The 26,354-nt window shown below is 38.2% G+C and overlaps 1 protein-coding gene across 1 annotated transcript; it reads left to right on the top strand.

Annotated features, from left to right (window-relative positions):
• The first annotated feature begins 13,349 nt into the window (after positions 1-13,349).
• On the top strand, positions 13,350-13,812 carry LOC116133019. Its single transcript, XM_031418693.1, has 2 exons — positions 13,350-13,724; positions 13,798-13,812. The coding sequence occupies exons 1-2, from the start codon at positions 13,350-13,352 to the stop codon at positions 13,810-13,812; spliced, it is 390 nt and encodes a 129-aa protein (XP_031274553.1).
• Positions 13,813-26,354: the final 12,542 nt, after the last annotated feature.

Genomic DNA, 26,354 nt, shown 5'->3' with positions numbered 1-26,354 from the left:
ATGTTACATATATTTATCGAAAACAGGTTGTTGCTGAATATAAAAATTTTATTTGTATCACAAATATCATTTGATGTTTGTTGCCGAACCATGTAGCTTTAGTAAACCGTTTATAATATGCCGAACCGTTATTATTATCGTTAAAGGAAAACAAATATTGATATGTAGTTTTAATTATAATTGTTTTATCTCTTTTTGTTGATATCTTTTTATGTTACATACATATATCATGAAAAGAGGTTGTTGCTGAATAAAACTAATTTCATTTATTTAACAAATATCAACTAATGTTTGATGCTGAACCATATAGCTTTAGTAAACCATTCATTTTATCATCACACACATTTAAGTTTCCACTGAACAATCAGTAGTAAATTGACCATAACTTGCTCAATAAAAATCCTATTGATAAGTGGTTTGAATCTTTAGAAATTAGACAAATAGGGCTTTAATTTGATATATTATACACTTAATTTGGATAACTCTAGCCCCACTGCCAAACCATTCTTTTCATCATCACACATATTTCGACTTCCACTGAATAGTTAGTAGTAAATTATCCATAACTTGCTCATTAAAAATCTAATTGATGAGAGGTTTAAATATTTAGAAACTAGATAGATTGGGCTTTAAGTTGATATATTATACACTTAATTTGAACAATTGTATCCCCACTGCCAAACCATTCATTTTATCATCACACACATTTTGGTTTCCACTCAACAGTCAGTAGTAAATTGACCATAACTTGCTCAATAAAAATCCAACTGATGAGAGGTTCAAATATTTAGAAACTAGATAGACAGGACTTTAATTTGATATATTATACACTTATTTTGGATAATTGTAGCCCCACTATCGAACCATTCATTTTATTATCACACGCATTTTAGTTTCTCCTGTTTCTCGATTTCCATTAAATAGTCGGTAGTAAATTAGCCATAACTTGCTCAATAAAAATCTAATTGATGAGCGGTTTGAATCTTTGGAAACTAGAGAGATAGGAATTTAATTGATATACTATACAATGAATTAACATAAAATAAATTCATTTTATTATTACACACTTAAAACAAATTCAATTTTAGTGATAACAAAGGAAAACAAATATTGATATGTAGGTTTAATTGTATTTGTTCTATCTCTTTTTGTTGATTTTTGGATTGATTTTATTATTTGATTTGTGGGTTTTACAATTATTGTCTTTCTTTAAAAGGCTATCATCAAATGCTTTTTTTACTATAGGTGGTGGTCAATTCTAATTGTAGCAAATAGATTTGTATCACATGACTTTTATCTTTATGGCTTCTTCAATACTTCAATTAAGTTGCCTTCAGATTATACTGTTGGAGTTGTTGTTGCTTTCTATGTAAGTTATCTTCTCAACATTCTTAATTTTTTTTTTAATTTCTAAAATAATAATAATAATAATAATAATAATTCATTTTCTCTTTTCAACAATCAAAATCAGTTTTTTCCTCTAGCTCTGCAAGTCTCTTGCTTAAAAGTTCACATTTTTCAACAATGTTTCTCTTTCTCTGATTGATTTATAAACTTATTAATAATACCCTGCAAATTTTTTTGCTTTTCTTGACAAAGTTGTAAACTTTGGTTGCGGATTTCAAATGGTGACATATTTGAGAAGAACCATGATGATATAGACTTTGAATTCAATTTGTGGATATTTTATTTATTGATTTTTTAATTATCAATTCAATATAAAATGAACTTCAATATAAAAATATATATTTAAAACACAAAAAAAACTAATAATAATGTAAAAAAAGATATAATAAACATATTTGCGCAACGCAACTTGAAAATGAATATAAGTTACAAAAATTGTGGAAGGTCAGTATAAATTTTAAGTTTAAATAGCTGATCATGATAATATTCAGGTGATCTTAAATATCATACACGATTTACTACAAAATACTGACATCGACTATCAAAGATAGTAGCGGATCCATAAATTTCTGTTAGGGTGGGTCAAAATAAAAATTAATTGCACATTAATATTTTTGTCTATTAATATTTCTGTTAGGGTGGGCCAAAATTTAGAAATTGTACATATTAGTATTTTTTTTTTTTTTTAAATTAAGGATGTGCCAGTGCTGGATCCGCCCCTGATCAAAGACATGTTGCAAAAATAATATCAATAGTACAAGGTAATGATCCTAAAAATATAATTAGATCATATAATATTCAGGTGATCTTCTCAAGTTGGATAAATGATTTAATGACATCTACCTATAATTGATATTAATAATTATACATGTACAATTATTAATTTTATCTTAACACAACTTTGTATATATATAAAATTTATATTTACTTTAAAATTGGTATAATTTAACAATTATTATGTCTTAATCTAATTAGTTTATTTTGTTAAAATAAATTTGTTTATTATTTATTTCAAAAACATTGAATAAATATACCTGCGTGCACGTTGTGAGCCCCATGTCTAGGCTAAAAAGAGGATAAAAAAGGAGGAAAATACCATTTAATGCCACATTTACTCAGTTAAGAATATTGTTTTAGGAGAGTTAGATTCTTAAACTATATATATCCTTTTTAGTAATTTCACTTAAAATCTTCTAGATGTGCGATATCTTTAATTTCAACGAACAATTAGGGCAGACTACAATAATTTCATCAATCAATTAATTAAACCACTCTGTCTGTCTGTGTAGGTATAAAAAATAAACTAATAATAGAGTCTTAATTTAATGATTTAATTACTAAAATGTTGCATATAGTGGAAAGACACCAAAGACATTAATTATTTAGTTTAGTTGTAAAACGAAATAACTTTTACCAGTAAATTAAATAAAAAAAGAACTAGAATTTCTAAACTATTATTTAATTTAAAGAAATTCAAAACCTAAATTATAAGTTTCACCTAATTTATATTACAAGGAGGAGATTTGATAATTAATGAACTACATAAGAAATGTTTATAACATTATCATAAATTGTTGAGGCTAAATTTTAACACCAACTATTCACACGTGCAAAGTGCTAAGTGGACTTAGAAATTACACGTGAATTGAAAAATGAATCAAATAAAAGGGAGACGATTTTTAAAGTAGTTCGGATGCTCAAAATGAATCCTACATCCACTGTCTGTTTATTTATGAAAGAGTACAATTAGGTTGTATGTAGCGATCTAAAAGAGCAGAAATATAGAGAGGGAGAGAGAGTGTTTTTTTTTTTTTTTTGTTATCAGGACTAGAATCTCGAAAAATAGAGGAGAGCTCTTTATTTATAGTAAGAGGTTTTTGGTAATGATTATGGGTTTGTCAGCGGGTAGGTGCAGTGTAGTTCCTACCCTGCTTCTCATTGGCCGATTGCATGGAAGATATCTTTAAATCGCGTAGGGCCTTGGCAAGTGCGTGACTCCCAGCCACTCACTCGCCAGGCCTTTACCTGCCAAGCAGATGATAGCCTTACTCTTTATGTCCTTGGACGACGTGGTAGTGCTTGGACAACACAATACCTTCCTGAACTCTGATTGGTCCTTGCTAACGTGAGCCTACGTCAGCCCTGATTTTTTAGGCATAACAGGAGCCCCCTTGTTCTTAAGGTTCAAGGCTTGAACTTTGAGAACTTCATGATTATGCTATGATATGGCTCATCCCGAGGATCACTTGCGCGAGCTGCAAGCGGAGTACAGCTAAAATAACACGAAGTTCGTGATTTTACCTGACCAACGAAATGAGTGGAGGTCGCGATGTGGGCTTGGCGAACTTCACAAGTGACCTGAGATGATCATCCCCTGAAGGTTCAGTGACCTGGGGTCAGATCCTGCTTACTACTATACTAACATGCTTCGAACTTTACCTATTGCTCTCGACCTGAAAGCACTTAGAAAATTCTTGCCGAAAATCGGAGGTCACTTCGTTTTGAGCTCAATACATGGAGCAAAGTGTTTCATTCAAATGACCTCTTTAGATGTAATCCGTTGCGCTTGACAGCTGACCTGTTCAATAAAGTAAGATTTATCTGACAGACGTGTCTTTGTGCAATAAGTGTTAGCCATGAGCATTAAATGCAAGTCATGCTGAAACGACATTCTCTTTTAAAGCAATAAATGAGGATGAGGGCGTATTCGATGCGGTGAAGATAACCACGCCAATGTTTGGTTTCTCCAATAGAGGGAAACATCGATTGATCTTCACGAAGCGTGAAGGTTACTCTTCGCGAGGATTGGCAACACGTGGTCGCATCCAATAGCTAGGAACGCATCCCACCCAAACATCGCTTGCAAAGGAAACCAAGCGTTGCCTCATTCCCTATAAAAACCCAACCCCACTTCATGATTTTCACATAACTCAAATCTTTAGAGAGAAAAAACAGAGTTTTATGCACTCAGAAAACCAGTTTATCATTCTTCCAGTTGATGCACACTTGCCGCTACGATAGAACATTCTTCCCCAACAACCAAGAGGTAAGGAATACTCTTTCCTTTCTTCTTTTCATTCTTGTTAGAAACTCGATTTTTACACAGCAATGTTGGGTTTGAACAACTGGTAAATTTTTATGATGCACACCCTTAGGCAGTGTTCAAAGAGGAACACTCTTAAAAATCGAAAACCTAGGGCACAAATCCTTGGGAACTCATTCTCAAGGATGTTTAGGGCTTTTAGGGGCTAAGGAAAGAAAATTAGGGTTTTTCTTACTCTTTCGAGTCGTCATATGAAACACTGCGTACGGAGATTGAGTCGCCTCTTTGTGTCACACCTTTTCAAACTTTTAGAGCAATAGACGCTTTGGAGATGAGAATAGTTGTTGGAACCAGCTCGCAACCCTTAAGCACCTCGACGGGTCCTACACAAGCGGTGCTATCAGCAGCCACTGCGGATAAGATTCAAAAGGTGGTAGACTAGTTTGTAATCAATGTAAACATCTACCAGCATAGGTCACACATTGTTCAAAACCCCCTAGAGGGAATGGCTACGATCTTAGAGTCAATCTTCAAATGCGGGGTGACAATACCTTTTCATCCCTTCATCAGATCATCCTCGACCACTTCGAGATCGCGCCATTCCAAATGACATCCAATGCGTATATGATAGCAATTGCTATGTATATCATATGCCGCGAACATGGGTTCGGTGAGCTAACAGCGTTAGAACTCGCATGCGTTTACTACTTGAAGAAAAGAAAGGACAAGGATTCCTTCTATCTCTTGAAGCGATCTACGACCGAGGGAGGGATATTTGGTTACCCTAGCAACGTTAGGGCTTATGACACCAAATATTTCTTTTTCGAGTATGATGGTGTTTGTAAATTTAGGGAGCTTGCACAAGGGAGCGGGAGTGACCACGGTTGCTCAAAAGAGAGCGGGCAAACAACGGGTTAAGGACATACCTGGCCCCTCGGGGCCAAACCCGTCCATGCTGGATTCCTTAGGGCAACTGCCAAAGCACCTGCAGCTAATAATGTACACCCTGCTAGAAACTAACTTTTGTCTCTTTTCCCATGCAGTCCCTGCTCGCCCTAACCGTGGCCTAATAGAAGATCAATATGGACTCTGTCGGCAATCTCCACTAGTTGAAGTAGGAGAATGGCAAGCTGAAGTAGGACCTCGCGGTCGCGGATACAGAGGCTAAAGCAGTTCACACCAAAGCGGATCAGTACCTGGCAGAGAGAGGTTCTACACTCCGGGCTACGGACTTTTAGAAGGTTGAACTTGAGAAGAAGGACGGGGACAACAAGAAGCTCCAGCGGACGGTGGCAAGACTCACCAAGGAGCTGAGCGAGAAAAAGAATAAGCTGAAGGTGAGCACCGATCGCGAAAGCAGCAAAGGAGAGTCGGGCTTAGCTGTAGGAGAACTTTGAGAAGTAGAAGAGGGCAATGGAGGCAGACCTCGAGCTGTCTCGGAGGCGGACCTCGAGCTGTCTCGGAGGTGGACCTCGAGCTGTCTCAAGGGCGAGTTGCTTCATTAACCAAGCAGATGAAACAACAAAACCTCGAGCTCGAGAGGATGACTGCTCACTGGGCAATACAAGCCATCTTCAACTTGTGGCCGAGGAGCCCTGAGATGGACATCTTCGACCTCTGGACGAATACCAGTCCATCCTTGTTTCCATACTTCAGGCTGAAGAGACCGAGTAGTAAAAGGAACAGGAACCTCCTCTAGAAGATGATTAGCCAAATGTTCCCCAAGATCGGGTGGACGATCCAGAGGCTAACGATCATCTAGAGGATCGGGAGGTCACGCCCGGGGGGCCTGGAGATGAAGACCAATGATTATCCTTTTTCTGTCTTTATAGTTCTCCCAACTTTTTTTTAGCTTTTTGTAACTCTTTGTCGCTTTCTTGTACATACTTTTTTAATATATAAAAGGAACTCTTGGTCACTTACGATAGCACTTTTATAATTTAAGCACTTCACAAGACAAATATGACTTATCTGACCATTAAACTTGCAAAATGTTACAAAGAACAAAATTATTAACAAAAGACTTGAGATCACGACAGAAGTTTTTCTCAAAGAAGAAATGGGACAATCTTATTCATAATGCTTACAAGAAGGAAAATTTTACAAGTTCAAAGAAATAATCAAAGTTGTAAGCGAGTTAAGAATTACTAATAATATGGGCGAAGATGTTCAACATTCCAAGCTCGTGGCACTTCGGAGCCATTGAGCCTTTTAAGGTGATACGTCCCAGGCCGTATTACCTTTGCAATGCGGTATGGACCTTCCCAATTGGGTCCCAATACCTCTGCACTCGGTTCCCTCATACCGAGAAGGAATTCTTTTAGAATTAGGTCGTCAACCTGAAAGACCCTTCTCCTAACCTTGGAATCGAAGAATTTTTTTGCCCGCTGCTGGTAGGAAGCTATCCTTAACCGAGCTTTGTCGCGATGTTCTTCAACCAAGTCCAGACTCACACGCAAGAGTGCTTCATTGTCTGCCTTATTAAAAAATTCCCTCCGAAGTGAACCAGTTCCTACTTCCATTGGGATCATTGCCTCAAAGCCATATGCTAACGAGAAGGGTGTTTCTGAAATGGAGGTTCTCGGAGTTATCTTATATGCCCATAAGACTTCTGGGAGGTCATCACCCCAATTGCCTTTGGCTGTGCCAAGCTTGGCCTTCAATGTGTGCTTAATGGTCTTGTTGACAGCTTCAACCTGACCATCGGCTTGTAGTCTTGCTACTGAGGCAAACTTTTTATGAATCCATAACTCGTCGTAAAACTGCTTGAATTCCTCATTGTTGAACTGTTTCCCATTATCAGAGATGAGTGTATGAGGGATCCCGTAATGGCACATTATGTTCTTGAAGACGAAGTCTTTGAGCTTTTTGGTAGTGATCGTGGCCAGAGGCTTAGCTTCGACCTACATAGTGAAATAATCCACTGCGACCACTACATACTTGACGCCACCTTTACCGGTTGGCATGAGCCCGATAAGATCAATTCCCTACATAGAAAATGGCCAGGGATTGGTCATTGTCGTTAGCTAGTGTGAAGGGGCTCGTGGAACATTTGCGAACCTCTGGCACTTGTCACACTTTTTCACAAAGTTGAAGGCGTCCTTGTGAAGTAGGGGCCAATAATATCCCTTGACGGATAATCTTATTGGCGAGAGATCATGTGATAGTGTGATTACCATAGATTCTCTCATGTATTTCTCTCATGATGTAGTCGCTTCATCATCGGTTACACATTAGAGAAAGGGAGTGCTAACAAGTAGCTCTAGTTCACATGATTCTTGCCTCAGTTTTATCACTGGGTAGAGTCCTATCCCGGAGATACTGAATAGTTAGAGTCATCCAGGAAGTAGATTTGGTCATAGCTACGGCTTGCTCAGGCGAGCTGATGATGGGAATCTCGATGTACCAAACTGGAATGCTATCCGGGACATCGAAGTCTAGCAACGAGGCTATTTTTGCTAAGGCATTCGTGAAAGAGTTACTGTCTCTCAGAATTTGACTGATCATATAGTGCTTGAAAGGCTCGAGGCGACCTTAGCTTTCCTCAAATAACTGATCATATTCTCTTCTTTGGCTTGATATTCTCCTAGGATTAACAAGAAGCTCTAGTTAACAACTAGCTGGGAGTCGCTATAGATGTCGATTATTTTTGACACCATTTCTCTTACTAATCTTAGACTAGCAAGTAGCGTTTCATATTCGGCCCATTATTTATAGCTTTGAATCTGAGCCTGAGGATTCTCTGAATTCGAGTCCCTTCGGGACTAAAGAGGAGAAGACCAGCTCCGACTTTTCTTCTGTTCGAAGACCCATCAACATAAAGGCTCCAAGTCGATAAGTTTTGAACAATTTCCTGAACAACTTCGCTGGCTGTCTGTTTGGGTTCTCGATCCGGCTGATAAGAGAACTCTGAAATAAAATCAGCAACATCACGCCCTTTAACTGTTGTCTTTGGTCTGTAATATAGATTGAATTGGCTTAATTCCATAGCACATTTAAGTAACTTACCCGAAGCCTCCGACCTCTAAAGAACTTGCCTGAGTAGGTAGTTGGTTAGAACATAGACAGTATAGGCATGGAAATAAGGTTGTAGCTTCCTAGAAGCAATCAGTAGGGCATAGGCTAATCATTCCATCCCTGGATACCGTGTCTCGGAATCCAAAAGGTACTTGCTCGTATAATACACTAGCCACTGAACTCTGCCCTCTTCCTGGATGAGAGTTGTGCTAACCGCATACTAGGAGACAGACAAGTAGATAAATAAAATCTCCTTGGGAAAAGACTTGGATAAAAGAGGCAGCTTTTTGAGATGTTCTTTTATGCTTTGGAAGGCTCGCTCATATTCCGGAGTCTATTCAAACTTGTTGTTAGCCTTAAGTATATTAAAGAACAGTAAGCAACGATCTGTTGCTCTCGATATGAAGCGACTGAGAGCCGATATCTTCACATTCAAGCTCTGAACTTGCTTTCGATTTGCAGGACTTGTCATATCTAGGAGAGCTCGAATCTTTTCGAGGTTGATTTTAATCCCCTGGTGGTTAACCATATACCCTAGGAATTTTCCTGAGGATACTCCGAAAGAACACTTTAGAGGATTAAGCTTCCTTCTGTACCTTCAGAGTACATTGAACATCTCAGCGAGATGTGTTATGTGATCTGAAGCGACATGTGACTTAACCAGCATGTCATCGACATAGACTTCTATTGATTTCCTGATCTGCTCGAAAAACATGCGGTTAACCAAACGGCTGGTAGGTTACCCCAACATTCTTCAGACTGAAGGGCATGTCTTTATAACAGTGTAACTCCTGATCTATGATGAACAATGTATGTTCCTCATCAGGCTCATACATTAGGATCTGATTATACCCCTAGTAGGCATCCATGAAGCTCAACAGCTCGTGCCCAGAGGTGGCGTCGATGAGTTGATCGATCCTAGGCAAACGGAAACTATCCTTCAGATATGATTTGTTGAGATCAGAGAAATCAATGCAAGTTTGCCACTTATTGTTGGGTTTCTTCACCAAAATCGAATTGGCGACCCAACTCGGGCAATGAGCTTCCCGAATAAACCCGTTTAAGAAGAGCTTATCCATCTCAACTTTAAGGGCAGCATAGCGCTCCGGGTCCATGGTTCTTCTCTTCCAGCGAATTGGCTTGATTATGCTGTCGATGTTAAGTGCATGATATATTATGTTCGGGCTGATCCCGACCATATCAGCATGAGTCCATGCAAAAACATCGGTATTCTGTCTGAGAAAGCTCGTTAAATCTGCAACGAGCTGTGGGCTGAGATTACTCCAAATTCTCAATACTCATGTCAACTCATTTTGATCAACAGATACCTTCGACAGAGACTCAATCGACCCACTGTGGGAATGCTCCTCTTGAACACGAGGATCTATGCAATCTTCTGCTGGACCTGGCTATGGCTTGATCTTGCTGATCGCCATTGCCTGCTCGGGAATGCCCAATAGCATCCTTTTCCCTTTGCATGTCATCTGCATTGCCCTTACATAGCAGTCGTGAGATTCGCTCTGAGACCTTTTTATTTCCCCACACCCCATCGGAGTGGGAAACTTCATTTTCATTTGATAAATGGAGGTGACAGCCTTGAAGCTTCGTAGTAAAGTTCATCCTAGAATGCCATTAAAAGCGGATAGACAGTTTACTACCAAGAACTCTGTCATCTTAGTCACTTCGTTGGTCTCACCCAAAGTGATAGGAAGTGCAATTGTTCCCTTCGGAATCAGATAATCTCCAGTAAAACCGTTGAAAATGATAGAGGTAGGTCTTACATCTGCCTCGTCCAATTGCATTTTCTCAAAAGCTTGCTGAAATAGGATGTTCACAGCGATGCCATTGTCCACTAACATTCTGTGGACTTCGTACCAACCTATTTCAGGCGCGATGACGAGTGCATCTTCATAGAGATGATACAATCGCACCACGTCTTTCTCTGAGAAGGTAATCTCTTATTCCCTGCGAATCTTAGCAGGTCGCGATGCCGTACTCATCACACTCACAGGGTCATGATGAGCTTTCCGAGCGTACCTTTCCCCCTCCCAAAATGATCCCCATGCAGTAAAGACCCTTACGACCACGACGCTTCTTCCCCTGTTCCTCTTAATCCTTCTGCCAAATGGGAGTCGGATCATTAACATACTCCTTGAAATGCCCCTGTTTAATGAGGTCTTCAACAACTTGCTTGAGAGCCCAACACTCATCGGTGTGGTGCCCATTATCTCGATGGTAACGGTAATATTTCTTGATGTTTCTTGCTGAAAAGGGATTGTTCATGGGTAGCAACTCTCCGAGCAGGCTAACCTCTTCTAACTTGTCTAGAATAGCTGACACTGACGCGTTCAGATAAGTGTATTGATTCTTATCGCGATTGCGATGAGGAACCTAGACATAGGATTTCTTGGGCTCAAACCGCTGCTTCTTTCCTTTCCACTGATCATCATTAGCCCACCTGCAATCAACTCTTCTACTAGCCTCCCCCTGGTTAGGAGCACTGGTCGAAGGACAGGGGTTGTGGCGATTGAGATTAGCCACAAAATTCTCTATTCGGAGGTACTTCTCCATAAGGTCGTGAAAGCAGGTGAGGGAAATGTCGTCCTTGGATTGTAGCTTTTTCCACAGGTCGGTCTGCGGGCGAACTCCCACAATAATGAGAGTCCGAACAGATTTTTCAAGTATATTAGCCACCCTATGCAACTCCCTGTGGAACCTGCCAATGTAGGATTGGAGGGATTCATTCTTTTCCTGCCATATGTTGCTTAGATAGCTCAACGGCATTGAGAACTTCCTATTCGCCTGGAATTGTCTCAAGAATAATGAGCTCATCTATTGCAATGAGTTAATAGATCCTGGTGGAAGCGTTCTAAACCAGCGTTTGGCGTGGGCAGTCAGGGTCACTGCAAAACAGCGATATTTGACCAAGTTGGAAACTTGGTGAAGCTTCATGAGGTCGTTAAACTCATAGAGGAGATCTTGGGGATCAAAATTCCCATCGAATGCTCGCATATCAGGCCTTCTAAAGCTCTACAGGAGAGGGGAAACTAATACTGCCAGAGAAAAGGGAGAAGCCTCAGCGACCTGCCCGCGCTCATTTTGCCGAGCTTTAAGCTGATCCAGAGCTTACTGTAACTCCTCAATCTGAGGTAACGCAGCTACCTAGGGATCACTTTTTGCAATGTGGGTTCGACCCTCACGATTACGGTTGAGGAAAGACCACAAATCGAACTCTTCCTTACCTCAGCCAGAGGCTTCGACATATCTTGACACACGCTGACTGGAGCCGTGTGAAGGCAATGAAAGGTTGAGGGAATTAGCCTGGCCTCTGCAATGGTCAGAACCTACTCGTGGTTGTTGGGGGTTTCCCTGCCTTACACTCTTGTGGGGGTTCCCATGAGATGTGGCGTGGGACGGTTCATGATGCAACATGTGGCCAAGTCGCAAAGCCATAAGTATTCTACCTGTTTCGCGACTGGTATTCGCTGGTCCCTTAGAGCCATTCGGCCTACTATCTGCCACCTGCTTTCCTTTGCCTTTTCGCATTGTAGTGCGCATGGCATGGGCTTTCGCCCGTTTCCACGCTTTAACCCGACCTACAGGCCTTTTTGGTGGTAGCACCACCTTGTCGGACTCGGGTGGTAAGACCTGGTCCAAACGGTCTAACCTTCGATTAACTGTTTGGAGAGTATTGTTGAACCTCTCCAAGTAATCCATTACAGCTGGGTAGAACCGTGTGCTCGAAGGAATGTCCACCGCGGTATTATGCTGAATCAAGGGCACTTTGAGAGAAGTGTCATCTTGTACCCGGGGACTTCCTCGTTGTTGGGGCTAGCTCACTCGGTTTCGAAACCACAGGCCATTTGCTAGCGAACAGATTCGATTGATCAGAGATTCCTGATGAAGAGCGGATACTAAATCAAGCCCTCATTCTAGTGCCAAACTGTTGATGCTGGATTTTGACACCAACTATTCGTACGTGCAAAGTGCTAAGCGGACTTAGAAATTACACGTGTACTGAAAAATGAATCAAATAAAAGGGAGATGATTTTTAAAGTGGTTTAGATGCTCAAAGCGAATCCTACGTCCACTGTCTGTTTATTTATGAAAGAGTGTAATCAGGTCGTATGTAGTGATCTAAGAGAGCATAAATACAGAGAGGGAGAGAGAGTGTTTTTTTTTTTTTGGTTATCAAGACTAGAATCCCAAAAAATAGAGGGGAGCTCTCTATTTATAGTAAGAGGTTTTTGGTAATGATTATGAGTTTGTCAGCGGGCAGGTGCCGTGCAGTTCCTACACTGCTTCTCATTGGTCGGTTGCATGAAAGATATCCTTAAATCACACAGAACTTTGACAAGTGGGTGACTCCTAGCCACTCACTCGTCATGCCTTTACTTGCCAAGCGGATGACAACCTTACTCTTTTTGTTCTTGGACGACACAATACCTTCTTGAACTCTGATTGGTCTTTGCTGACGCGAGCCTATGTCAACCCTGATTTTTTAGGCATAACGTAAATTTTAATTTTTTTAATTTATTTTTATATTTGTGTTCGGTAGCGAGAAAATAACAAAGACATAATTCAATTCCAATTACCAAGAAATGAATTTGGCTGCATGCTATTAACAAAAATACGACGTCGTCCTCGTTTAGTTTCCTCTCCTCCTGTCAACTTCAGAGAAATAACGAGAAAGAAGCATCTTGCCATAGCCATTGACTCACGACACTCACCAACCGTCAACTATCTGTATAATATTTCATCAATAGTCTTCAATGATTACTCTTCCTCACATTCTTTCCATCCAGTATATTACCAGTCAACATCCCATCAAAAGATCCAAATCCCCATCTGGGTTTTTCTCTTTACACCAATTCCACCTTAAATGGGTCGCAAACCAAACGAACCTGAAGCCCCCCGTTTCACCTCTCTCATTCTCCTTTCCTGGGGCTTGATCTCCTGCGCTGTAGTCTACACATTCCTCTCTTTTATCACCAAATCAAATGACGCCTCTTTGAATGCGGACCTCGAGTCTTTAACGTCTGTGAAAGGTAGTGAATTTGGTGAGTGTTGTCAAGGGATTGAGAATTTGGAGCTTTGGGGCAGTGCTGTGAAGTGGGGGTCTGAGTTTAAGTTTAATAGTTCTAAAGAATGTTGTGAGGCTTGTAAGGCCATGTGCACCGGCAATGATGGCCCTTGCTTGTGTGATACTTGGGTGTTTTGTGGGAACAAGGATGTTTGTGGATCAAGATTCGGTGAGGTGAGTGGGAATTTTAGTGCTTTCTTTTTCAGATAGAATTTTTTCATTGATTAAAATCTCTATCTTATTTCAGAGGGATGACAATTGAGATGCTTATCCGATAAATTATTAAATTTAAATTAATATAAATAAGATTTAACTTCGGTTCCGAATGTATGGAATGCGGTACATTAAGTAATTGAATCATGTGCCGGATTTTATATTACTGTAATTATAACAGTAAAAATTGACCGTAACTTGCTCAATAAAAATCCAATTGATAGAATGATTCAATCTTTAGAAACTAGACAGTCAATGCTTTAATTTGATATATTATACGCTTAATTTTAATAACTGTAGCCCCACTGCCGAACCATTCCTTTCAATCACACACATTTCGGCTTCCACTGAAAAGTCAGTAGTAATTGACCATAACTTGCAATAAAAATCCAATTGATGAGAGGTTTGCATCTTTAGAAACTAAATAGACAGCAATTAAATGATGATTATTGCTTAATTTGGATAATTGTAGCCCCATTGGAAAATAATTCCTTTTATCATCACACATTTTATTTTCCACTGAATAGTAGTAGTAAATTGAACTATAACTTGCTTAATAAAACTCCAATTGATAAGAGGTTTGAATTTTTAGAAACTAGATAGATAGGGATTTATTTGATAATTATAATCTTAATTTGGATAACTGTAGCCCCACTGAAAAACCATCTTTTATTACTATACACATTTCGGTTTCCACTAAACAATCCATAGTAAATTGACTATAACTTGCTCAATAAAACCCATTGATGAGAGGTTTAAATATTAGGAACTAGATAGACAAGATTAATTTGGTTTATTTACACTTAATTTGATAACTGTGCCCCACTTTTAAACCATTCCTTTATCATCACACACATTTCGATTCTCATGTTTCTCGATTTCCACTGAACAATTAGTAGTAAATTGGCCATAACTTACTCAATAAAAATCTAATGATAAGCGGTTTTAATCTTTGGAAACTAGAAAGATAGAACTTAATTTTAATATTTTACAATGAATTTGAAAACTATAGACCTGCGGCTGAACCATTCATTTTATATACACACACATAAAACTAATTCAATTTAGTGATGACAAAGGAAACAAATATTGATATGCAGTTTTAATTATATGTTCTATCTCTTTTTGTTGATATTTTTTTATGTTACATTATATTATCGAAAACAGGTTGTTACTGAATATAACAAATTTTATTGTATCACAAATATCATCTAATGTTTGTTGCCGATCCATATAGCTTTAGTAAACCATTATTAATATGCCGAACCTTTATTATCCTTAAAGGAAAAGAAAATATAATATTTAGTTTAATTGTAATTGTTCTATCTCTTTTTGTGATATTTTTTATGTTACATACACATATTATGAAAAGAGATTGTTGCTGAATAACTAATTTCCTTTATTTAACAATATCAACTGATGTTTGATGCTAAACCATGTAGCTTTAGTAAACCATTCCTTTTATATCTTACACATTTAGGTTTCCACTGAACAATCAGTAATAAAATGACCATAACTTGGTCAATAAAACTCCAATCGATGATGTTTGAATATTTATAAACTAGACAGATAGGTCTTTCATTTATATATTATACGCTTAATTGGATAAATGTAGCCCCACTTCCGAACCATTCTTTTTATCATCACACACATTTTGGTTTTCCCTATTTCTCAATTTCCATGAATAATCAGTAGTCAATTTGTAACAACTACTGTAAACTAGTACAATGCAGCATAATAATAATAGAATGGGCCCAAAACTTTTTTTTTTTTTTAATTATATGTAATAGTCTTTTATACACAAAGAGCATTATTACAAAATGCCATTTAAAAAAACAAAAACAGGGGAAACAGTGTAGCTATTGCTCCTCGCTTGCCGACGCCCCTCCGACTGTATCATCACCTGATCCTGCATCCACAAGGAAAAAAAATACAAGGTGAGCACAAAAAAATGCTCAGTAAGTAAACCCTCTATCTGTCTTCCCCGTATGTATTCTCTTAATTCTTCCTCACACTTTCTTTCTATGTTTTCTACAAACGTCATGGTCATTTATCGGAGGTACGGCCGGATGGCATTCACACAGCACCATCTCACACTTCATGACTGTCGGTGGAGTTCACACATCACCAACTCGCTTTAGTGACTACCGAGTGGGGATCACGAGCACCTACCCAGTTTTCGTAACTATCGGGGGGAGACCACAAAGCACCTACCCGTTCCTCATGACTTTCGGGTGACGATCACAAAGCATCAACCGTTTCTAATAACTGTCGGGTGATGATCACAAAGCATCAACCCGGTTTTCGTAACTATCGGGTGGAGACACAAAGCACCTACCCATTCCTCATGACTTTGGGTGACAATACAAAAGCATCAACTCGTTTCTAATAACTGTCGGATGTGATCACAAAGCATCAACCCATTCTAATAACTGTCGGGTGATGATCACAAAGCATCAACCAATTTCTAATAACTGTCGGGTGATGAGACAAAGCACAACCCATTTTATGCTTTTCCATTTACTCTACCCTTAGAGTAGCTCGGTTCACAAAGTTCTCTACTCATTAAGCAAGTGCATACACAAAGTTTTCTACTCTTTCTAAATCACTTCTCAATGCACAATTAATACCTATGGGTGGTTCATCTCACTAATGCACTTGAAATGCAACATGCAATATTGCAAGAATTAAGGTTCACTACTCATACTCAAACCTCTATTAGGCATTTCATCAAACAACTCAAGTGCATAACAAAACTCTACTATAACAATATTCTATATCTTTCTCAACCATCCAAAATGGGAGAAAACTCCCTCCCATAGCCATAATTCCTGCATAAAAATAGCACTTTAAAAAGGATTTCTCAATATCTTCAATTCCATCTAAACTACATTTCCAACCCATATCTCACTTCCACAATTGAAGTATATGAACAACCACAGCAATAATAATCTCCTTTAAAACTCAATAACATAGCATATAACATGTATATAAACAACATAATATGCATTAAAACTCTAATCAAGAAAATTCTCAAATCTCAACTTGGGTTGGGATTTACTTACCTTTATGGAGAGATCTCATTAGCTCTTCCTTTCTTTTGGTTTGCTTGATTTTTTAAACAAATGAACCAAAAGACCTCAATATTCAAATATACATAAAATCTCACAAAGCTTCACATCCAAAGCAGAATCTTACTTAGGATGCCTTGATTGATTTTCTACCCAAAACACTCCAAAAGCCCTCTAAAAATCCTTGAACAAATGAAAGAGAAATTGAGAGGAAGTAAGAAGGGAGAGTGGCGATGGAGAAGAAGAATGAAGGGTTTGCAATGACTTAATTCTTTTAATGCAATTTATGCAAGCATTCCCATTTTGGCCTTACTCTTCCTTGGGAATTCATCTATATCCTTTGTTCATTATAACACACCACCATATTAACAAATGCTCCAAGAAATTTCCTTACATTTACTCCCCACTTTTCCTACTAATTAGGGGTAGAATGATCAAAATGCCTTAGGGAAGAAAATATCTAAAACTTAAAAAACATTTTGGTCGGCCTGTTGCCGTGGCGAAGAAGCTTCTGTCACCGTGGCGAAATGTCCAGCAGCTTCCCCGTGGGCTTCAACCATATCGGTGGCAAGATTCTCTTGCCCCGGGAAGCCTGGAACACTAAACTTCTTCTATTTTCAACCAATTTCAAGCAAGTGTAACATATCACAATCAAAGGTCAACCAAACAATAATACTAATAAACAACTCAAATAAGAGCAAAAGAAGAAACATTAGCTACGTACCTCAAGTGGGGCATTACACAATTGCCACAACTTACTCAATGAAACTCCAATTGATGAGCGACTTCAATCTTTGGAAATTAGAAAGATAGAGCTTTAATTTGATATATTATATGATGAATTTGGATAACTATAGAGCTGCGGTTGAACCATTCATTTTATCATACACACATAAAACTAATTCAATTTTAGGGATGACAAAGGAAAACAAATAGATATGCAGTTTAATGTTTTGTTCTATCTCTTTTGTTGATAATTTTTTTATGTTACATACATTTATCGAAAACAGAGTTGGTGAATATAACAAATTTTATTTGTATCAAAATATCATCTGATGTTGTTGGCCGAACCATGTAGCTTTAGTAAACGTTTATAATATGTCGAACCATTATTATCCTTAAAGGAAAACAAATATGTAGTAGTTTTATTATAATTGTTCTATCCCTTTTTGTTGATATCTTTTTATGTTGCTACATATATATGAAAAGGGTGTTAGATATAAACTAATTTCATTTATTTTACAAATATCAACGATGTTTGATGCTGAACCATGTAGCTTTGGTAAACCATTCATTTTATCGTCACGCACATTTATATTTCCACTGAACAATAGTAGTAAATTGACCATAACTTGCCCAATAAAACTCATATTGATAAGTGGTTTGAATTAGAAATTAGACAAACAAGGCTTTAATTGATATATTATACACTTAATTTGGAAACTCTAGCCCCATTGCAAAACTATTTCTTTCATCATCACACACATTTCGACTTCCACTGAATAGTTAGTAGTAAATTATCTATAACTTGTAAATAAAAATCTAATTGATGAGAGGTTTTAATATTTAGAAACTAGATAGATTGGGCTTTAAGTTGATATGTTATACACTTAATTTGAACAACTGTACCCCACTGCTGAACCATTCATTTTATCATCACACATAATTGGTTTCCACTCAACAGTCAATAGTAAATTGACCATAACTTGCTCATAAAAATCCAGTTCAAATATTTAGAAAAAGACAGACATAAATTTAATTTGATATATATAAACTTATTTTGGACAATTGTAGCCCTACTATAGAACCATTCATTTTTATATCACACAATGTTTCCCCTGTTTCTCGATTTTCATAATAGTTGGTAGTAAATTAGCCATAACTTGCTAAATAAAAATCCAATTGATGAACGGTTTGAATCTTTGGAAACTAGAGAGATAGGATTTAATGATTATTATAAAAGGAATTAAAATAAAATAAAAATTCATTTTATTATTACACACATAAAACAAATTTAATTTTGTGATAACCAAGAAAACAAATATTGATATGTAGTTTTAATTGTATTGTTTATCTTTTTTTTGATTTTTGGATTGATTTTATTGTTTGATTTGTGTGTTTTGGGGTTACAATTATCGTCTTTCTTTAGAGACTATCATCAATGCTTTTTTTGTTATAGGTGGTGGTTAATTCTAATTATAACAAATAGATTTGTATCACATGACTTTTATCTTGATGGCTTCTTCATAACTTCAATTAAGTTGCCTTCGGATTATACTGTTAGAGTTATTGTTGCTTTCATGTGAGTTCTCTTCTCAACATTCTTAATTTTTTTTTTTAATTTCTAAAACATAATAATAAAAAAATAATTCATTTCCTTTTCAACAATCAAAATTAGTTTTTTCCTCTGGCTCTACAAGTCTCTTGCTTAAAAGTTCACTTTTTCATAATGTTTCTCTTTCTCTGATTGATTTATAAACTCATCAATAATACCCAGTAGATATCTTGCAAAATTTTTTGCTTTTCTTGACAAAGTTGTAACTTTGGTTGCAGATTTCAAATTGTGACATATTTGAGAAGAACCAGATGAGATAGACTTTGAGTTCATTTGTGGATATTTTATTTATTGATTTTTTAATTATCAATTCAATAAAAAATGAACTTCAATATAAAAATATATATTTAAAACACACACAAAAAAAAAAAAAAAAAACAATAATAATGTAAAAAAAAAAATATAAAACATATCCGCGCAACGCAACTTGAAAATGAAATAGTTACAGAAATTGTGGAAGGTGGTATAAATTTTAAGTTTAAATAGCTGATCTTGATAATATTCAGGTAATCTTAAATATCATACACGATTCACTACAAAATACGACATCAAATATCAAAGACAGTAGCAGATCCATAATTTCTGTTAGGTGGGCCAAAATCTGAAATTGTGCATATTAGTATTTTTTTTTTTTTAAATGGGGGGGCCAGTGCTGGATCCACCCTGATCAAAGACGTTTGTAAAATAATATCAATTGTACAAGTGGATGATCCTAAAAATTAATTAGACCATATAATATTCAGGTGATCTTCTCAAGTTGGGTGAATGATTTAATGACTCTACCTATAATTGATATTAATAATTATACAGGTACAATTATTAATTTTATCTTAACACAACTTGTATATATATAAAATTTATATTTACTTTTAAATTGGTATAATTTTCAATATTATGTCTTAATTAATTAGTTTATTTTGTTAAAATAAATTTGTTTATAATTTATTCAAAAACATTGAATAAATATACCTGCGTGCATGTTGTGAGCACCATGTCTGGGTTAAAAAGAGGTAAAAAAGGAGGAAAATACACTTAATGCCCCATTTACTCAGTTAAGATATTGTTTTAGAAGTTAGATTCTTAAACTATATATATCCTTTTTGGTAATTTCACTTAAAATCTTCTAGATGTTCGATATCTTTAATTTCAACGAACAATTAGGGCAGACTACAATAATTCATCATCAATTAATTAAACCACTCTGTCTGTGTAGGTATAAAAATAAAAATAATAATGAGTCTTAATTTAATGATTTAATTACTAAAATGTTGCAATAGTGGAAAGACACCAGAGACATAATTATAGTTTAGTTGTAAAACAAAATAACTTTACTAGTAATTAATAAAAAAAGAACTAGAATTTCTAAACTATTATTTAATTAAAGAAATTCAAAACCTAAATTATAAGTTTCACCTAATTATATTACAAGGGGAGATTTGATAATTAATGAACTACATAAGAAATGTTATAACACTTCATAAATTGTTGATGCTAGATTTTGACACCAACTATTTGCATGTGCAAAGTGCTAAGTGAACTTAGAAATTACATGTGAATGAAAAATGAATCAAATAAAGGGAGACGATTTTTAAAGTAATCGGATGCTCAAGGTGAATCCTATGTCATTGTCTGTTTATTTATGAAAGAGTACAATCAGGTTGCATGCAACGATCTAGAGAGCAGAAATACAGAGAGGGAGAGAGAGTGGTTTTTTTTTTTTTTTTGTTATCAAGACTAGAATCCCAAAAATAGAGGGGAGCTCTTATTTATAGTAAGAGGTTTTTCGAATGATAAGGGTCTGTCAGGGGTAGGTGTCGTTGAATTTCTACCTGCTCCTCATTGGTCAATTGCATGGAAGATATCTTTAAATCGCATAGGGCCTTGGCAAGTGGGTGACTCCCAGCCAGTCACTTGCAGGCCTTTACCTGCCAAACGGTGACAACCTTGCTCTTATGTCCTTGGACGATGTGGTAGTGCTTGGACGACACAATACCTTCCTGAACTGTAATTGGTCCTTGTTAACATGAACATACGTCAGCCCTGATTTTTAGGCATAACAAAAGCCCCCTAGTTCTTAAGGTTCAAGGCTTGAACTTTGAGAACTTCATGATATTAGCTATGATATGGTCTCACGAGGATCACTTGCGCGAGCTGCAAGCGGAGTACAACTGAAATAACACAAAGTTCATGATTTTACCTGACTAGCGAAATGAGTGGGGTCGCGATGTGGGCTTGGCGAACTTCACAAGCGACCTGAGATGATCATCCCCTGAAGGTTCAGCGACCTGGGGTCAGATCTTGCTCTGTGCTATACTAACATGCTTCGAACTTTATCCATTGCTCTCGACCTGAAAGCACTTAGAAAATTCTTGCCAAAAATTGGAGGTCACTTCGCTTTGAGCAATAAATGGAGCAAAGTGTTTCATTCAAATGACTCTTCAGATGTAATCTGTTGCGTTGACAGCTGGCCTGTTCAATAAGTAAGATTTATCTGACAGACGTGTCTTTGGCGAATAAGTTTCAGCCATGAGCATTAAATGCAAGCCATGTCGAAACGACATTCTCTTTTAAAGCAATAAATGAGGATGAGGGCGTATTCAATGTGGTGAAGATAACCACGCTGATGTTTGGTTTCTCCAACAGAGGGAAATGTCGATTGATCTTCACGAACCGTGAAGGTTATCTTCACGAGGATTGGCGACACATGGTCGCATCCAACGGTAGGAACGCGTCTCGCCCAAACGTCGCTTGCAAAGGAAACCAAGCGTTGCCTCCTTCCCTATAAAAACCCAACCCCACTTCATGATTTTCACAGAACTCAAATCTCAGAGAGAAAAAACAGAGTTTTTTACACTTGAAAAACTAGTTCATCATTCTTCCAGTTGATGCGCACTCGCCACTATGATAAAACACTCCCTAACAACCAAGAGGTAAGGAATACTCTTCTTTCTTCTTTTCATTCTTATTAAAAACTGATTTTTACACAGCAATGTTGGGTTTGAACGACTGGTAAATTTTATGATGCACATTCTTTGGCAGTGTTCAAAGGGGAACACTCAAAAATCAAAAACCTAGGGCACAAATCTTAGGAACTGTTTCAAGGATGTTTAGGGTTTTTAGGGGCTAGAAGGAAGGAAAATTAGGGTTTTTCTTACTCTTTCGAGTCATCGTACAAAACATTGCGTTCGAGGACGAGTCGCCTCTTGTGTCACCCATTTTCAAACTTTTAGAGCAATGGACACTTTAGAGATGAGAACAGCTGACAGGTCCTACATAGGCGGTCATCAGCAGCACCTGCGGTTGAGATTCAAAAGGCAGTAGAATAGTTGTAATCAACGTAAAGTCTACCAGCATAGGTGCACACTGATCAAGACCCCCTGGAGGGAATGGCTGTAATCTTGAGTAATCTTCAATATGGGGTGACAATACCTTTTCACCCCTTCATCAGATCGATCCTCGACCACTTCGAGGTCGTGCCATTCCAAATAACATCCAATGCGTATATGATAGCAATTGCTATGTATATTGCATGTCACGAACATGGGTTCGTGAGCTAAAAACATAGAACTCACATGCGTTTACTACTAGAAAAAAAAGCAAGGACATGATTCATTCTATCTCTCGAACGATTTGCGATCGAGGGAGGGAGATTTTCGTTACCCAGCAACGTTAGGGCTTATGACACCAAATATTTCTTCTTCGAGTATGATGGTGTTTGTAAATTTAGGGAGCTCGTGCAAGGGATTGGAAGCGACCACGACTGCTCAGAAGAGAGCGAGCAACAACTAGTTAAGGACATACCTGTCTTTCGGGCTAGACCCGTCCGTGTTGGTTCCTTAAGGCAACTGCGAGCACCTGTAACTGATAATGTACACCTAATGGAAACTAACTTTTGTTTTTTTTCATACAGTCCCTGCTCGCCCTAACCGTGGCCTAGTAGAAGATTGATAGGACTCTGCCGGCATCTCCACGAGCTGAAGGAGGGAATGCCAAGCTGAAGTAGGACCTGCAGCCGCAGATGCAGAGACTAAAGCAGTTGCACCCAGGCGGATCAGTACCTGGCAGAAAGAGTTCTGCACTCCGGGCTACAAACTTTTAGAAGGTTGAACTCGAGAAGAGGGACGGGGACAACAATGAGCTTCAAAGGATGGTGGCAAGACTCACCAAGGAGTGAGAAGCAAGAGAATAAGCTGAAGGGTGAGCACCGATTGCGTGAAAGCGGCGGAGGAGAGTCGGGCTAGCTGTAGGAGAACTCTGAGAAGCAGAAGAGGGCAATGGATGCGAACCTTGAGCTGTCTTGGAGGTGGACCTAAGTGTCTCAAGAGTGAGTTGCTTCATTAACCGAGTAGATGAGTGATAACTCCCGAGCTCGAGAAGACGAATGCTCACTGGGAAATACAAGCCATCTACAACTTGCGGCCGAGGAACCCCGAGATGGACATCTTCGACCTTCAGATGAATACAGTCCATCATTGTTTCCATGCTTCAGGTGAAGAGGCGAGCAGTAGGAGGAATAGGAACCCCCTCAAAGATGATTAGCCGAATGTTCTTGAAGATTGGGTGGATGATCCGGAGGCTAATGATCATCTAGAGGATCGGGAGGTCGGGCGGGGGGGCCGGAGATGAAGACCAATGATTACCCTTTTCTGTTTTATAGTTCTCCCAATTTTTTTAGCTTTTGTAATTTCTGTCGCTTTCTTGCACATACTTTTAATATTAAAAGCAACTCTTGGTCACTTATGATAGCATTTCTAAATTAAGCACTTCACAAGACAAAAGTCTTATTTGACCATGAACTTGCAAAATGTTACAAAGAACAAAATTATTAACAAAAGACTTGAGATCACGACACAAGTTTTTCTCTGAGAAGAAATGGGACAATCTTATTCATAATGCTTACAAGAAGGAAAATTTTACAAGTTCAAAGAAATAATCAAAGCTATAAGCGAGTTAAGAATACTAATAATAGGGGCGAAGATGTCAACATTCCAAGCTCGTAGCATTCAAAGCCATTGAGCCTTTTAAGGTGATACGTCCCAGGTCGTATTACCTTTGCATACGGTATGGACCTTCCAGTTGGGTCCCAATACCTGCACTCGGTTCCCTCATACCGAGAATGATTTTTTTTTCAGAACTAGGTCGCCAACCTGAAAGTCCCTTCCTTAACCTTAGAGTTGAAGAATCTTTTTGTCCGTTGTGGTAGGAGCTATCCTAAACGAGCTTGTCGTGGTGTTCTTTGACCAAGTCCAGACTCGCACGCAAGAGTGCTTCATTGTCTGCCTTGTTAAAAAATTCTCTCCGAAGTGAAACAGTTCCTACTTCCACTGGGATCATTGCCTCGCGTCATATGCTAGCGAGAAGGATGTTTCTGAAATAGAGGTTTTGGAGTTGTCCTATATGCCCATAAGACTTCTGAGGGTCATCGGCCAATTGCCTTTGACTGTACCAAGCTTTGCCTTCAATGTGTGCATAGTCTTGTTGATAGCTTCAACCTGACCATTGGCTAGCAGTCTGCTATTGAGACAAACTTTTTATGAATCCCTAGCTTGTCGCAAAATTGCTTGAATTCTCATTGTCGAACATTTTCCATTATCGAGATGAATGTATGAGGGATCCCGTAGTGACCACTATGTTCTTAAAGATGAAGTTTTGAGCTTTTTGGTTGTGATCGCCGCAGAGGCTAGCTCGACCACATAGTGAAATAATTCACTACGACTAGTGCAACTTGACGCCCTTTTACCGGGCATGGGCGATGAGATCAATTCCCACATAGAAAATGACTAGGGACTGGTCATTGGTTAGCTAGTAGGAAGGGGCTAGCGGAACATTTGGAACCTCTAGCACTTGTCACACTCTTCACAAAGTTGAGGGCGTCCTCGTGAAGTAGGGGCCAATAATATCCGACGGATAATTTGGCGAGAGATCGTGCGGTAGAGTGATTACCGCAGATCCTCTCATGTATTCTCTCATGATATAGTCGCTTCATCATCGGTTACACATCGGAGAAGGGAGTGTTAAACCCGCTTGTATAGTGGTTCCGATAGTGTAACAAGCAGTCTAGTTCAAGGATTCTGCGCTCAGTTTTATCACTGGGTAGGTCATCTCGGAGATATGAATTATTAGAGTCATCCAGGAAGTAGATTAAGTTGTAGCTACAGCTTGCTCAGTGGATGATGATGATGGGAACCTTGATGTACCAAACTGGAATGTGTCGGGATATCGAGTCTAGCGATGAGGCTATTTTTGCAAAGCATTGCGGACAAAATTACTGTTTCTTAGAATTTTACTGATCTATTAGTGCTTGAAAGGGGGCCTTAACTCCTCAGATAGCTGATCATATTCTTTCTTTGGCTTGATATTCTCCTAGGATCTGATTAACAACAGCTAGGAGTCGCTATAAATGTCGATTATTTCCGACACCATTTCTCTTGCTAATCACAGACCAATAAGAGAGCTTCATATTCGGCCTTATTATTTATAGCTTTAAATCTGAGCCTGAGAGAATTCGAGTCCCTTCGGACTAAAGAGAAGAAGACGCTCGACTCTTCTTATTCAAGACCCACAATATAAGGCTCCAAGTCGATAAGTTTCGAATAGTTTCCTGGACACTTTGCTGGCTATCTATTCGGGGTTCCCGATCGGCTGATAAGAGAACCCTGAAATAAATCAACAACATCCTGCCCTTTGAGCTATCTTCGGTCTGTAATGTAGATCGAATTGGCTTCATTCCAGAGCACATTTAAGCCACTTACCCGAAGCCTCCGACTTCTGAAGAACTTGCCTGAGTGAGTAGTTGGTTAGAACATGGACGATATAGGCATGGAAATAAGGTCGTAGCTTCCTAGAAGCGATCAGCAGGGCATAGGCTAATCGTTCCATCTCTGGAACCAGTCTCGACATCCAGAAGGCACTTGCTCGATAAATACACTAGCCACTGAACTCTGCTCTTCCTAAATGAGAGCTATGCTAACCGCATACTAGGAGACAGACAAGTAGATAAAAAAATCTCCTTGGGAAGAGGCTTGGATAGAAGATACAGCTTTTCGAGATGTTCTTTTATGCTTTGGAAGGCTCGCTCACATTCCAGAGTCCATTCAAACTTCTTGTTAGCCTATGTATATTAAAGAACAGCAAGCAATGATTTGTTGCTCTCGATATGAAGCTACTGAGAGCCGGTATCTTCCA

The sequence above is a fragment of the Pistacia vera genome, unplaced genomic scaffold, assembly GCF_008641045.1.
Source record: "Pistacia vera cultivar Batoury unplaced genomic scaffold, PisVer_v2 Contig265, whole genome shotgun sequence".
NCBI classification, from domain to species: domain Eukaryota; kingdom Viridiplantae; phylum Streptophyta; class Magnoliopsida; order Sapindales; family Anacardiaceae; genus Pistacia; species Pistacia vera.
Note: the sequence above shows the minus strand (reverse complement) of the source record. Positions and strands in the feature narration are given on the sequence as shown.